Source organism: Glycine max, chromosome 20, assembly GCF_000004515.6.
Source record: "Glycine max cultivar Williams 82 chromosome 20, Glycine_max_v4.0, whole genome shotgun sequence".
Lineage (NCBI taxonomy): Eukaryota > Viridiplantae > Streptophyta > Magnoliopsida > Fabales > Fabaceae > Glycine > Glycine max.
The window spans coordinates 45,848,681-45,863,516 of NC_038256.2; the positions used below are offsets into that span (position 1 = coordinate 45,848,681).

Consider the following 14,836-nt stretch of genomic DNA (forward strand, 5'->3'; position numbering starts at 1 on the left):
ATGAACTGCAATTCTTCTATACAAATATTCATTCTTTTAAAACATTTCTCTCATAAACTCTCTTCTCTCTTTTTTATCTCTTAATTTAAATTCCTTTGTCTCTTTACTAATTTAAACTAAATTTTCCTTCTCTTCTTCGATTTTATGAGAATTTTCTCTGATTTATTGAAGATAAGTTGTCCTTATAGAATAATAAAAAACCAAACATTGTCAATATCTATATTACATTTTTTTATAAAAAAAAGTACATTACAAATCATTTATAATCAATTAGTCACTTACTGCTAATGTCTTAAACTCCAATACAAATGAAATAACATATTGTCATTTTTTCAACATTTTAAAAACTACTATATTATTTTACAAATTAACATGAATAAATTAAAAGTGGAGTGTGATTTGGTTCAGTTCAAATTTAGTTCAATAATAAAAAAGCTGAAAACCAAATCAAATCAAAATAAAAGAAATGTATTTTAATTTATTTTATTAGTATCAATTTTTTGTAGATGGATTTAACAATTTAAAATTGTTTTGCTTTCTTTGAACTCTAGGCTTACATCTCTTGGGTCATTTTGGGTTGAATGTCAACTGATTTCAGCCATTATTCTACCTCTTCAGCAGTTGCTTGGGGCACCTAGCATTTTTGCTGGGGCACCCAGCAATGTGGGTGAAAGGGCGAAAATTCCCTTCACCCTTTAATATAAAAGCAGCATAATGACTCGTTCGTGTATTTTCGAAATCATCTTATTCTTTCTAGAGAGAACGCTTCTCATTCTTCCTCCGAGAGAAGCTTCTTCTTTCGAGATTTCTTCTTTGTTGCTTCATTTTTGCTTTGCCTCCTCTTCTCCTGTGGCCTCTCCATTGTCGATTGCGGCGTCTTCTTCTTCGTCGGGGTTACGACTTCTTCCTCGCTGTTGCGACCTCTTTTTCTCCCGTCAAGGTTAGTAAATCTTCTTCCTCCTGTGGTGCTTGTTGTTCCTTGCCTTTAGATATTATGTATTGTATATTGTTTTGTGTTTTGGTTTGCATTGATGCTGCTTGTGTTTGTGTATTGTTGTGTGTATCTTCTTGCCTGTCATGCTTCCTCCCTGCCATGGTTGTCTGCTCCGTGGTTTTTTTGTGAAAAGGCCTTACGGATTAGCAATCCATATGCACCATAAGGATTGGCAATCCGTATGGCTTTTTTTAAATAAAAAAAAAAATCCTTCATATGGATTAGCAATCCCTATGAGCCATATGGATTGTTGATCTATATGGTTCATACGGATTGAACTATACGGATTAGCAATCCGTATGATTCATACGGATTGTCAATCCGTATGAGTTTATTTTTTTAAAAATGTTTTTTCTATTAGTGAAAAAGCCATACGGATTGTCAATCCGTATGGCCTTTTTTTAAAAAAAATCCTTTATATGGATTAGCAATCTGTATGATTCATACGGATTAACAATCTGTATGAACTATACGGATCAACAATCCATATGAGTTTATTTTAAAAAAATGATTTTTATTATAAAAAAATAGGAAAAATGAACAATATTTATATTGAGTTTAGTTTATTTATTATTCAGTTTATCTAAGGAATGTTAGTAGGATTAGATTACAATTTAGATTAGATTTTTAAAACAAACATACAAAAATATTAGTAGATTATATTAGATTTTTACAATTGAGAAAGAAATTAGATTAGAAATAGAAAAATGTTAGTAGAACAAAAATACTAAAATATTATTTTGTCAAATATATTTCAGAATGTCATGTTCCCGTCTGTCGTCCTCACATTAGACCAGCCTCAATGAGGAACTAGAGCAGCTTCTTGCGAATGTGCCTAGTAAGAATTAACATATGGTTACTTGAATGTTAATTCTGTTAATTACTTGACTTGAATGTCTGTTAATTGCTTGATTATGTCAGAATTAACAATCGAAGAGCATCGAGAATGGAGGGAAATGACAAACATGATGCAGAATGTCGCGGCTCCACCAGAGGCTTTATTCCAGACCGTTCACGCCAGGGACCAAGTCATGTTCATTTTGATTTAATTAACATTTGATTTTTCTGTTATTTCATGTAACTAACCTTATTTTGTGATATGACATGTAGATTTTCGATGAAGTTAATAAGGTATATGCTATCAAGTGGAAGGACGTACTTGACAGTGTATGACATTTGGTTGACAAAGACAAAAATTATCATAACGTTGTGTACAACAAAGATTTGGACCAACCAACCATTGTAACAAGATGGACAACACTACAAGATTTTTACTAGCTGACCGGAGATCATCTAGTATCCTTAACTCATTATGGTAAGAGTGCATTTTTTCTTACCATATTCAAGACCAGTTGCATGTTCAAATTATTCCCAAGATGACACTTTTTATACCATCAAGTGCTAGGTTCTATCACCTTCAAGGTTTATCTCATTGAGCAAAAAGTTACCTATAGCAGTCTCATAAGCAACTTCCTAATTTAGTTGTCAACATTTCTTTATTTTTCAAGTTTTAAATTTCATTACATAAATTGCTGACATAACGCTATTCTTAATATCAGAACGTTTCAAGCAGCATGTATTATTTTATTAAAGATAAAGGCTGGACTCATTTACACTTGGAGAACGTTGTAGAATGTCGGCTTGTGTTCAATCATTGGAGGAAGACACTTAAAATTGGAGCTGGATGGAAACATTTTTGTGAAACCTTATCCTTGAAAGCTGACATGAAAATCGTTTTTGAATTAATTGATCTCACCCTTAACCGTGTGCTTTATTGGCTTTTAGGATTTTGAACATTTTAATTACTATGAACATTTTAATTATTATGAAAATTTTAATTACTCCTGAACAATTTATTTATATAATAGTTGTCTTATAATAATTGTTTTGTCATATATTGATTCTAAATTTGTTTCAACTTATATATAATAGTTTTTTGTAATGCCTAATATTATCCCATTATTTTTGAAAAAAATCGGTCATGCTTTTGAAATAAATTATTTTTAATTAATGACTAAATTAAATTTTATCGTTGCTAAATTTAACCAATTAGTAAATTAAAATTAATAACTAAATTTAAGCAATAACTGAATTAAAATATTATGTGAATTTATTTGTTTTATCATTGTAAAAATTTTCTTATTTTTGGTTTTTTATTAAAAAAAATTATAATCCGTATAAAAGAAAAGACCGATTTTGCCAAAAAAAGTTGAGGTAGGTACGGATTGACAATCCCTATGGCAATCCGTATGGCCATACGAATTATCAATCCGTACCTACGTCAACTTTTTTTGACACTCCTCTCATTTTTTGATGACGAAAATCGACCAAAAATCGCTATATATTCCTAAAAAATTAACGTACACCACCGGAGACCAAATATGCTTTCAGACCATCTTTAACGAAAGCAACTTATACTAAGTTACGAAAATTTTGTGGAAAAAAATAACGTTGCAGAAATGAAAAAATGTGACTACTATTTGTAACCAAATATACATTAAGTGTATTTTCGACATTTTGGGAAGTTGTTGGGTGCCTCAACCAAAATGCTGGGTGCCCCAAGCAACTCCCTATCTCTTCTAATCTATGGTCCTATGCTTTAGACTCAATAACATGACCCAAATAACGAAGCATCTTACCTATCTAAGTATCCAAATAGGCCATGGTAAAAGTCACCCATGGAATTTATATATTTCATTTATCAATACTTAATAATTTTCAATCAATATTAAATATGATAAAGAATTTGTAAAAAACCATTTTTTATTAATTATAATAATTTTTTAGATTTTAAAAGTTTGAAATTTTGAAATATATTCACATTTATATTTACTATCATTACAATAATTTTTCTCAATTGAATAATTTTTGGTTATATTGTTAATTTAAATTTTCTTATTTTTATAAATATATTCATAGGTTGCATGAGATACTTACAAGTTGTGAACAAGTCAACCATGTAATGAGATATGGATGATAACTCTCAAAACAAAACTAATTTAAAGTTATTTAAATAGTAATAATATAAATTTCTGTTAGTATATGATGAAATTTAATTTTTGCTTTGTTTGATTTTTTGTTTACTGCACGCTTTGTTTGAAAACAAAGCGAAAATTAAATTTCATCATATACCAACAGAAATTTATATTATTACTATTTAGATAACTTTAAACAAAGCGTGCAGTAAACACTAGATACTTAACATGTTGATTATCCGTCTGATGATGACTGCAATAAATAAAAATTGAAAAAACCCGTCTGATGAATAAATAATTCCTATAGTTATACCTTACTAAATACTAGATACTTGACCAAGAAAGAAATAAAAATTGAAAAGAAAAAAAAAGTATGATAAAAGTTAAACTAAATAATTTTTAACTTTTTAAAGAAATGATTTAATTTCAAAATTTATTTTCATAATAACTAATTTAAATTATCAAATATATTTGATAAGTTGTTGGTCTAAGTATTTTTATGTTATTTTTTTTAAACAAGATCTCATATTTAAGTCCTGCAGATTAAAAAAAATATAATTGAAAAGAAAAATATTCTAAAGGGGATTAATAATTTTTTTAAATAAAAATTAATCATCAATAATATTAATAGATATTTCACACGAAATCATAAAAAATGGGGTCAACATGTTAAGCAGTCATCAGACGGGTAATGCAGCTTTATCTAGTAGACTTTAACTCGAAAAACCAATTCATCTTTTTTTATTGATTAATTAATGTCCTAGCAAGTCAATCTTATACACCTTTGAAAAATGGTGTCCAGGCATAAATCATTATGGAGGTATTCGTAACATAAGTTTGTTTTAATTCTTACTCTCCCAAATTTTTTTTTAGGATCGTATGATTTAATTTGCTCTTGAACTCAACATAGTAAAAAGTCAATATACTAAATAGGACTAGTTCGACTAAATTTGTTGGAATGATTATGATCTATTAATCTTAACATTTTATATGTATAAACTATACAATTATAGAAGTATAAAATCAAAAAGGGAAAAGAGCATTAAACTCGCCCCTTTTTTTAAAAAATAAACATCTCAAACTTTATTTTCATCTCAATCAATTCTTAAATTTTATCTCTTTTGTAAATAGACACAGTAGACTTTCAATTTATTATGATTGATATTTAAATTTTAACTTTTTATAGACGCGCTAAACTTTAATTGCATCTCAATTGATCTTTGAATACAAGAGAAATTATTTATGAAAGGAATCAATTTTAATAATTAACTGAGATGAAATTGAAATTTAGATGTCTATGTGAAAAATAAGTAAAATTTAAGAAATTATTTAAATGAAATTAAAGTTCATGGTGTCTATTTAAAAAAAGATAAAATTTAAGGATGAGTTAATACAAAATTAAAGTTTAGAGTGTTTATTTGTAGGAGGAGTAAAATTTAAAGGTGTTGAATATATTTTAGACTTAAATAACCTTCTGGTCTTCATAAAATACATATTTTTTAATTTTAATTCTTTAAAGATTTTCTTGGTTTAGGGTTTATTCTTATTTTTAGTCAGTAATATTAATAACTTTTGTTACGCATATTTTTTCTTTCACTTTCTACAAAGAAATTAGGGTATTTTTACTTTGAGAAAATATTTTCTACTTTATTTTTTTTACTAGTGATTACAAAACTATCTCCTTGTTTTTAATTTATTTTATATGAAGTAGTGAAAATAATTTTCCTTTCGTTTTCTGAGTTTCTTGTATAACTCTTTGAAAATAGCAAACAAATTAAAAATAATGTGATAATTTTATATTTTAAGTGAAAATAAGAAATAAAAACAACTTGTAAATAGGGGTTTGTAGCACATATAAAAACACCTTAAATCAAGTTTTATATCCATTTTATTTTATGATTACGATAATAAATTTGATTGATGTAATCTTGTTCCTAACTTTTTGGTTCTTAATTGGATATAGTTTAGGCACAAACAAAGTGTAACTCCGGGTAATCAGTTAGGTATTAATTATCTACTTTAGGTACAATTAGTGGTATAAAGAGGACCTAAGATTAGTTGGTGTGTAAATTGTTAGAATTTTTTTTTTACATCTTTTTTTATTCTCAAAGATAAAAAAAAAATAATTACTATAAATTTTCAAGTCATATAAAAACAAAGATTAACTGGCTCCACGCTCACTTCTGAAATGTTACTCATTTTCTGGCACTTGTTTTTCTTTTCGTTTTTATTTCTTAAATCCAACATACCATTATTCAAAGAAAAAAACTTGTCCTCTTGATTTTATTTATCGACTTTGTTGTTATAAAAAATGTTGTTATTGGGATTATTAAGTATGGTGGTGATTTACAACTTTATGTAAAATAGGAATAATTATAAATCTGCTTGTGATATTTTATTTGTTTATTAAATATTTATAATTATTTAGAAAGAAACATTTAAATTTAATAATAATAAAAAAAGGTCTAGCTGTTGGGCAGTTGGTGGGAGTAGTATTATTGGTCGATAGGAAAGAAAAAATTGAAAGTCCTGGGTATTGTGCTGGTATTTTATTTTGACGAATATGCCCTGGGGCTCTCGTTTTGTGTAGCTGCGTGCCTCCCTCCATCGCATCATACGATATGGATAGGGTGTTCTCAGTGGACGATATCTCCGATCACTTCTGGCAGCCGCCTATCCCTGTCTCCGCCGCCCAAACTTCCTCCCAGATGAGCCGCAGCGCCTCCGAGTGGGCCTTCCAACGCTTCCTCCAGGAAGCTTCCGCCTCCGCACCCTCTCCTCCGTCTTCTTCCTCCGCCGCCGACGTCGTATTCGTCGAGATCGAAGATCAACCTAAACCCGCCCCTCCCCCTCCGACAAACGGCGCCGTTCTCCCCAATGCCCCTGGTCCCGTCCCCCTTGACTCCGACGAATACCAGGCCTTCCTCAAGAGCAAGCTCAACCTCGCATGCGCCGCCGTCGCCATGACTAGGGTATTTCTTTCCCCTTTCTTCCTCCTCCGATGCTTCCGATTCGATTCTCTTTTTGCGTTTATCCTCGCCTGTATGTTGTTTTTATATTTGCATTCCGGGTCTCGTTGTCCAACTTTTGTAAATTGTGCCTTATGTTCAATTAAAACCTAAATCAATTCTTAAAGTCGATTGGCAATTTTAATTCCATGTGCATAAAGTTTGTACACAGTATATGTTATATAACATATTCATGATCCTTAATTAATGATCCTAGAACTTCAAGGATCAGAAAACATGCTAAGTAGTCTCTTAAATATTAAAAACTCCTTCAATTTAGTCCTCAAACTTCAATGAAATATATTAAATTATTGGGACTAAACTGAAGAATATTCAATATTTTAGTAATTACTGTAAGTAGTTTTATTACTTTAGGAGAGAAAGTAATTGTTTAAGGATGATTTTGGTGGTTTATTTATTATGTAATTCAGAGTGATACTGATTGAATACTGATATATCACCTGTTTTTTACTTCCTGGGGTACAAATCAATTGAAAATTGACTGTGTGTTCTTTCAACAAATAGCTATACAGGAATTAGGATGAAGCATCCAAATAAAAGGTCTTCAATGGCTACCATAAACGACTTTATACATATATATATATATTTTTATTTATTTATTTATATACTTTTTCTCATCTTTTCCCACTGAGAATTGAGCCAGTATCTAATGTTTTTTTTCCTATTCATTGCAATAGGGATCTTTGGCTAAATCTCAAGACCCGTCCCCTTTTTCTGAAGGTGGATCACAGCCGACTAATCCTTCTCTAGTTGAATCTCAGACTACTTCTAAAGGTTTGAATTGGTAAATATTTATGCATACATGTATTAAAAAAGTTTAATGACAATACAGGGTCAGTAAGTAAAGTAGAGTTGCCTGAATGCTGATTGTAAAATAAATTAGCAACTATTAGCAGCAGTTGCATGAGTTGGGTGAATGCATAATCTACATCTAACATTTTATTTTAGTCAGAAAACTATTGCTCTCTTTCACTTAGCAGCTTTAGGGGTTGATTTTTATTTCTCTTTTTATGGATAACACCTATTGAATTGTGTCAAATATATCTGTCTATGTAGGATCTATTCCTTCTGAAAATGATCCATCTAAGTTACAAGATAAAGATACCAATGTACCAGTTGGGATTCCTTCCATACCTGCCATGCAAAAGAAACCTGCTGTTGCAATTAGGCCATCTACAAGTGGATCATCAAGAGAACAGTCAGATGATGAGGACATTGAGGGAGAGACATCTATGAATGACAACACGGACCCTGCTGATGTAAAACGAGTAAGGAGGTAACATTATTCTCAAAATTACCTGACTTTGTTGTAGAAAATGCCAGTGATTCTTGTATACTCAGGAGTTAAATATACTATCATGTAATTGTGTTCAGAGAGATTTAGAAGTTTGTTTTACTCAGTAGGATTTGCCAGCTCCTGCTAAGTAAACTCATGATTGGCATGCCAGAAAAGTTGTATCTAGTATCACATTAGATCTTTGAAGTGAGAGTAATGCTGCTTACTCTATTATTTATTTTCCCCCAACAAAATTGTGCATAATCTGTTGAGGTTGTTGCATAGTTCTTAAAGGGATTATGAATCTCCTAATTTATACAGTAAATTGAACAAATTATATACTGGTGTCAAGTTCAACTGCCCTGCCTTTTTTTTCATAAATAGGATTCCATTTTTACCCTCTGTTATTGTAACATATTCATTTGTTTAACTGGGGGACAAATTATGCTTTGGCTAATTCAATGCCTAATAGTTACATTTTATATCTCAGGATGCTATCCAATAGGGAGTCAGCCCGACGCTCTAGAAGAAGAAAGCAGGCTCATTTAACTGACCTAGAAACACAGGTGTGTATATTTTATTTTATAGATTTGTTTATATGCCCCCTCTGGTGTGTTGGACGGTTAGTCCTCCAATGGAAATATTGATGCTTTCTGACATTTGTTTCTATCATAGGTTTCTCAATTAAGAGGTGAAAATTCTACCTTGTTAAAGCGCCTTACTGATGTTAGTCAGAAATACAGCGACTCTGCTGTTGACAACAGAGTTTTAAAAGCTGACGTTGAAACATTAAGAACAAAGGTAAAGCTCTACTTTATACTTAAACCTACTGGCTCTTTCTAACAAGTTCCATAGGTTTGGCTGACAAGATGGAGGATGGTGTCCAATGAGGGTCATCTTTTACAGTGAAGAAAAGCTAAATTAGAATTAATGTTGCTTCATCTGTTTGGACAAAGTTTATCTGACATGTGTGTTTGTCATTTCCTACCATGTTATTCTCATTTTTAGGTGAAGATGGCCGAAGAGACCGTCAAAAGAATTACTGGATTGAACCCATTGCTTCATGCCATGTCTGATATATCATCACTGGGCCTGCCATCATTTGATGGAAGAAGCCCTTCAGACACTTCAGCTGATGCAGCTGTTCCTGTGCAAGATGATCCACATCATCACTTCTATCAACCCACATCTACTAATCCTATTCCCAGTCATGATCCGATAGTCAACAATGGATTGGGGGGCATTTCTTCAATTGAAAATGTGCAGCAGAATGCTGCAGTAGTGCTAGGTGGGAACAAGATGGGTCAAACAGCATCCCTGCAGCGGGTGGCTAGCTTGGAACATCTATAGGAGCGGATTCGTGGTGGACCTCCATCTAATGGGGAGCAGTGACTAATTAGCCAAATCTCCTGGATGCTTTGCCAGGAAATTATTCTAAAACAGTTATTTCTGTTGGTTATAACTAGAGGCCTATTCTTCTGGAATACATTGTAATTCAATTGATGGGGCACATGATGTTGGATTCAATTAGTGCACCCCGTATTTTTTTAAAAAATAATATAAAATGAACTTTACTTTCTAGTTTAACAATTCTTAATCCCTGCGAATTTTTCAAGTAAATACCCTCATCTGGGGATGCAAACTAATCCAGTCGAGAACTTGAAATATAGACTTGCAAAAAATAAGAGTTACTTAAGTTTGATTCGTTAATTTAAATGGGCCTATTTGATAGTTTAAAATTGACTTATTTTTTTTTAAAAAAAGATTGTGTTTGACTTGTTTAACTTATTTACAATTTAATTATATTTATTTTTATAATTTTTTTTTGGTTAAACTACCTTTTGTAACTTTATATATTTAGTATTTGATAAACATTTCAATACTAGATCATCTAGTATTTGTTATATAAGTGTTTTTTAATATTTCATAGCATTTTTTGATATGTTATTTTAAGTGGAGTTTTAATATCTATTTTTTATATTTTTATCTTTAAAATGTTTATTAAATTTATCTTTTATTCTTTTTACATAATATTTTATTATTATTTTTTGGATATCTTTTTATATTATACCATTCATTTTAGATATTATATTATATTATTTACATTATTTGTTGTATGTCATAATTTACATTTTTTGGATTACCCAAATAAGATTAACAGATAGGACTTGAATGTATTTGGGCATCAATATTGTGCATGGGAGAGTTCAAAGATGCAACTTTAATTCTAAGTTGGCGGATTGGAAGAGTCGTTCTTTGAATTAACAGGGATTAACTCTTGTTAATGATGTTCTTCTCGCTATTTTGTACTATGGCATTGGCATGCAAATTGTTTGGTTTACTCAATATTTGTCTGACTAAATTGATAAAAAGTGTGACGAGGTTTATATGGAAGGGGCAACAAGACAAGGCATGCATATGGTTTGGTTTGAAGGAGATGACTAAACCAAGTAAGGATTGCGACACATAACAACTTTACAGGAAAGGTTGTTTGGGAGATTCTACAATTTTCTAATCATCTTTGGGTCTCGGTTTTAAATGCTAATTACTTGCAGGTAGGAGATATATTCATGACTTGGTTTAAACTGGGTGACAAAGCTCTCATTTTTTTTATTTTTTATTTTGCTGTTTAATGACAAGCTCTCAATTTAATACAGCGGCATATTCACTATTCAGAACTTATACGTAGAGGATATTTAATATTTAATTGAAAACAAAATTAATACAGAATATTAAATAAAAGTAAAAACATATAATATTTCAAAAATTAAAAAGTAAAATTATGAGATTATTCATTAAGATTGGATTTTAGAGGATATACAGATATTATGCATTATTCTCAAGCATTCTTAATGATACGCCTGATTAACTAGCACATCCTGTGGGATGTAATATGCTCACGCATTTGAACTTTTTTTTTTAATACAAAATCTGAGTTAATAATAGAGTTAGATATGTTTTCGTCTTTATAAGATTGAAAATATATGTTTTTCATCTTAGAAAATTTTTAATATATTTTTTTTTCTCATAAAATTAAAATTCATCATTTTTTTGACTTGGGGCGAGATTCTAATATTTGAATCAAGTGTATATAAGTTTGATGAATGAAAAATTATAATCATAAGTTCAGATACACGAACGTTATTCTAGATAAAAAAAATGATATATTTCAATTTATTTGGACAAAAAGCGTATTACGAAAATCATATATTTGATATTTCAAAATTTTGTGTTATGTTAGCCTTAATAATATAACGGATATGCAATACCAAATAAGAGTGGTGAACCAATAAAAAGTCTTGAAGCAGTCCCACCCCACCCGCAACTTGACTCTGTTGTCGAAACAATCTTGTTCGTGTTGCTGATAATGTTATCCAATCTCTTGGCCGAAGCCAGATAATAGAATCACACCAACATGGACTTGACCCTTTCCCCTTCTTCTTCTTCTTCTTCTTTAGTAATCTCGAGACCTTCTTACTCTTCATCCTCTTCCACCTTGTCCTTCTTGGCCACCAACTCAATTCTCTCTAGGAAAGCTAGAATCAGCACCAGAAGAAGCAAGGCTCTAACTTGCAACGCATTGTTCGGATTGGGCGTTCCCGAACTCGTCGTTATTGCTGGAGTTGCTGTCCTCGCTTTCGGACCTAAGAATTTCCCCCAAGTGGGTCGCTCCATCGGCAAAACCATTAAGAGCTTCCAACAGGTTTGTTCCTTGTTCTATTTAGACTTGCACGTTTTTGCTATGCCCATCTAATATGTATATAGCAGCTACTACACTTGTAAGTTGTAACATATTGTGAAACCATATCAATATCACATCCTATTCTTGTTATCTCATTCATTCAATTAGCACCAGATAGCTGAAAATTTTTTAGAAGACCCCGATGCCTTGCCAATGACTATGACTCATAGCATATATGTATGTACTGTGTGAGGAAGAATTACTGCTTTAACTGGCTCCCTTTTAGTGGCTTAATTAAAGTGAGATTGGATTGAAGATTTGAATATTTGTGTTGTACAAGTAATAATCCAAATTACATCAATGCCTAACTAAAGAGACTTAGCTACTCATGGAAAAAGACAAAAAAAAATTAAGAAGAAAAGAACATTAGTGATCCTTGGAAACCTTGACTATCCTCTGCCAAAGAGTTTTTTAATAACTACTATCATTCACTTAATTTCGGATTCAATTTGACCAAAATTTCTAACTCAACAATTTAGGACTTTCTACTTATATAGGTGTCTACTCTAAACTCTAAGGTAAAAGTAAAATATAACAACCAAAACAAACAAAAATGGGAGGAATAAATAAAGCAAGGTCATTCAAGGACTGTATCATCTACTAACAGTTACATTGTGCTTAATTGGTCGTTGCTTATTAGATTTTAAAATCTTGCAGGCAGCAAAGGAGTTTGAGTCCGAGATTAAAAAGGAACCTGATTCCACAGAAGAGAACCCTGCTGCTGCAGAGAAATCAATTGCTGTGAGTGAACAGGAGGAGCAAGAGACTAAGGTGTCTGGTACTAAAGATAGTGTATGAGATGTAGAAGAGTAGACATATTTCGCTAAATTTTTTACCATGGCTGCCTTATACATTTAAAAGAAACATTATTCTAAAATTAACATTTAAAAGAGACTAAGTTGTCTGAAGTATGAACATTCTTTAATTTTCTTTCTATCTAGCTATCAATCGGAAACAACCACGGGATAGATGCACTTTTACAAAATGCTAGTGCTCGGTAGTTGAGGGAATTGCCCCCTCATTTGTTACAGGGGCACAGGTAGTTCAAGGAACTTTGCCAAAAGCGATGCAAAATATCAGTGGAGTGACACCATTCAAATCATTGATATAGGTAGTGGAAGGAAGAACAGAGTCGTATGACTTGTGAATAGGACCATGCTTCTTAGAATTTGGGTTTAAACTTAATTCAAGCCTAAAAGCTATTTTACCGGGGAATATAGATTGTGACCTGCGATACTTAACTGAGAGACATGAAAAACCATGAAGTCGTGAAGATTAGAAGTTGAAGTATCTAAAAGCAAAGAACAATGTATTTCAAGCATTAGGTCATTCTACCTTGAAGACAATCGTTAGTAAATAAAAACACATAAAGGGGAATTTGGGACTCTGAATCAGAAATATCAAGGTACAACACGAGTCAAACGTGCTTATTTGCAAACATTATAAGGAGTTTGAAGTGCTCCACATGAAGAAAGGAGAATGGGTGAATGAGTACTTTGCTTGCACTCGTTATCATCAACAAGATGAAAAGCTAGGGTCTTAATAGGGAGAAACTGCGGTTGTGGAAAAGATTTAAGGTTAATGACTCCCAAGTTCAATCATGTTGTGGGCTTCATTGAAGAATCCGAGGATATAAGTACTTTATCAGTCAACGAACTGCAGAGCACTTTACTTGGGCATGAACAACTCATAAGTTACAATGCTGAAGAAAAACATGCTTTGAAGGTGACTCGTGGAGACCAATCTAAAGGATGAGGACGAGGGTGTGGAAGTTTCAGAGGTAGAGGCTATGGAAGAGGTAGACAAGGCTTCAATAAACAAATGGTAGAATGCTATTCTTCTTACAAGCTTGGGCATTTTCATTGGTAATGTCTAACAAAACAAGGAGAGACTAACTACAAAAAAAAAGAAGTCAAGAACAGATGTTATTAAAGGCATGTGTTGACGAAAAAAGAGGTACATAAAACATTGGTTTCTTGACTCAGGTTGTAGTAATTGTATGTGTGGAAAAAGGAAGTATTTTTCAGATTTTGATGAGACGTCCATAGATTCAGTAAAGTTCGACAATAACTCCAATATATGGTGGTCAGTGGGAAAGGCAACATCAGGTTGGAGATGAATCGATTTAGCAGCATAACCACGAGTCTTTTATGTGTCAGAATTGAAGAACAATCTACTGAGTCTTGGACAATTGCAAGAGAAGGTACTGATTGTTATATTTCAGCGAAGGCAATGTAAAGTGTATATCCTAGGAAAGGCTTGATTATAAAATCAAATATGTCCGCAAATCAGTTGTTTATTTTATATGACATATCTTTGCTTGTAGCACCTACTAGTTACAACTTTGGCACTGCAGGTATGGGTACTTGGGCTTTAAAGTCTTGAACCACATTGCAGCAGAGATAAACGGTGAATGGTTTGCCATTGCTGAAATCTCCCTCAGCTATGCAAGGATTGTCTTATGGGGAAGCAACAAAGATATCCATTTCTGATGAAAAGCACTTGGAGAGCTTCACAAATCCTGCAATTGGTTCATTGTGAAATATGTGGGCTGATTAAGCCAACCATCATTAGTAATAAAAAAAAAAAGAAGCATCTGATTACTTTTACAAATGATTATAGCTTAAAAACATGGATTTCCTTCTTTCTTTTTTTTACAGAAAAATTAAAATTCTTTTCTATTTTTAAGAGATTCAACATGCACCTTGAGAAAACAACATATTCACAACATTACGGAGTAACAAATTGAAAGAATGTGAACCATTATTCGCAGTATCCTATCTGCAAAGAACATGCAATAAACGTTTTGGCCAGAAGCAG

At 31.9% G+C, this 14,836-nt stretch overlaps 2 protein-coding genes across 3 annotated transcripts; both read left to right on the forward strand.

Annotated features, from left to right (window-relative positions):
* The first annotated feature begins 6,491 nt into the window (after nucleotides 1-6,491).
* Nucleotides 6,492-9,861, forward strand: BZIP89 (bZIP transcription factor bZIP89). The gene is made up of 6 exons (NM_001250156.2): nucleotides 6,492-6,941; nucleotides 7,676-7,772; nucleotides 8,055-8,274; nucleotides 8,765-8,840; nucleotides 8,950-9,075; nucleotides 9,283-9,861. The coding sequence occupies exons 1-6, from the start codon at nucleotides 6,591-6,593 to the stop codon at nucleotides 9,622-9,624; spliced, it is 1,212 nt and encodes a 403-aa protein (NP_001237085.2). The 5' UTR covers nucleotides 6,492-6,590; the 3' UTR covers nucleotides 9,625-9,861.
* Nucleotides 9,862-11,545: 1,684 nt separating this feature from the next.
* Nucleotides 11,546-14,608, forward strand: LOC100807037 (sec-independent protein translocase protein TATA, chloroplastic). Of its 2 annotated transcripts, XR_005890345.1 has the most exons (3): nucleotides 11,546-11,977; nucleotides 12,674-14,219; nucleotides 14,373-14,608. XR_005890345.1 is itself a non-coding variant. In XM_003556420.5 (2 exons), the coding sequence occupies exons 1-2, from the start codon at nucleotides 11,690-11,692 to the stop codon at nucleotides 12,812-12,814; spliced, it is 429 nt and encodes a 142-aa protein (XP_003556468.1). In that variant the 5' UTR covers nucleotides 11,546-11,689; the 3' UTR covers nucleotides 12,815-14,608. The 2 variants fall into 2 exon arrangements, 1 of the variants encoding a protein (XP_003556468.1); XM_003556420.5 differs by having other exon boundaries at nucleotides 12,674-14,608.
* The last annotated feature ends 228 nt before the right edge of the window (nucleotides 14,609-14,836 follow it).

Excerpts from the sequence above, each read along its gene's own strand:
- LOC100807037 (XM_003556420.5), top strand. The coding sequence starts at position 11,690 with ATGGACTTGACCCTTTCCCCTTCTTCTTCTTCTTCTTCTTTAGTAATC. Across the intron at positions 11,978-12,673 it reads CCATTAAGAGCTTCCAACAG|GCAGCAAAGGAGTTTGAGTC; the intron begins GTTTGTTCCTTG and ends AAAATCTTGCAG.
- BZIP89 (NM_001250156.2), top strand. The coding sequence starts at position 6,591 with ATGGATAGGGTGTTCTCAGTGGACGATATCTCCGATCACTTCTGGCAG. Across the intron at positions 8,841-8,949 it reads TAACTGACCTAGAAACACAG|GTTTCTCAATTAAGAGGTGA; the intron begins GTGTGTATATTT and ends TTTCTATCATAG. Across the intron at positions 9,076-9,282 it reads TTGAAACATTAAGAACAAAG|GTGAAGATGGCCGAAGAGAC; the intron begins GTAAAGCTCTAC and ends TCTCATTTTTAG.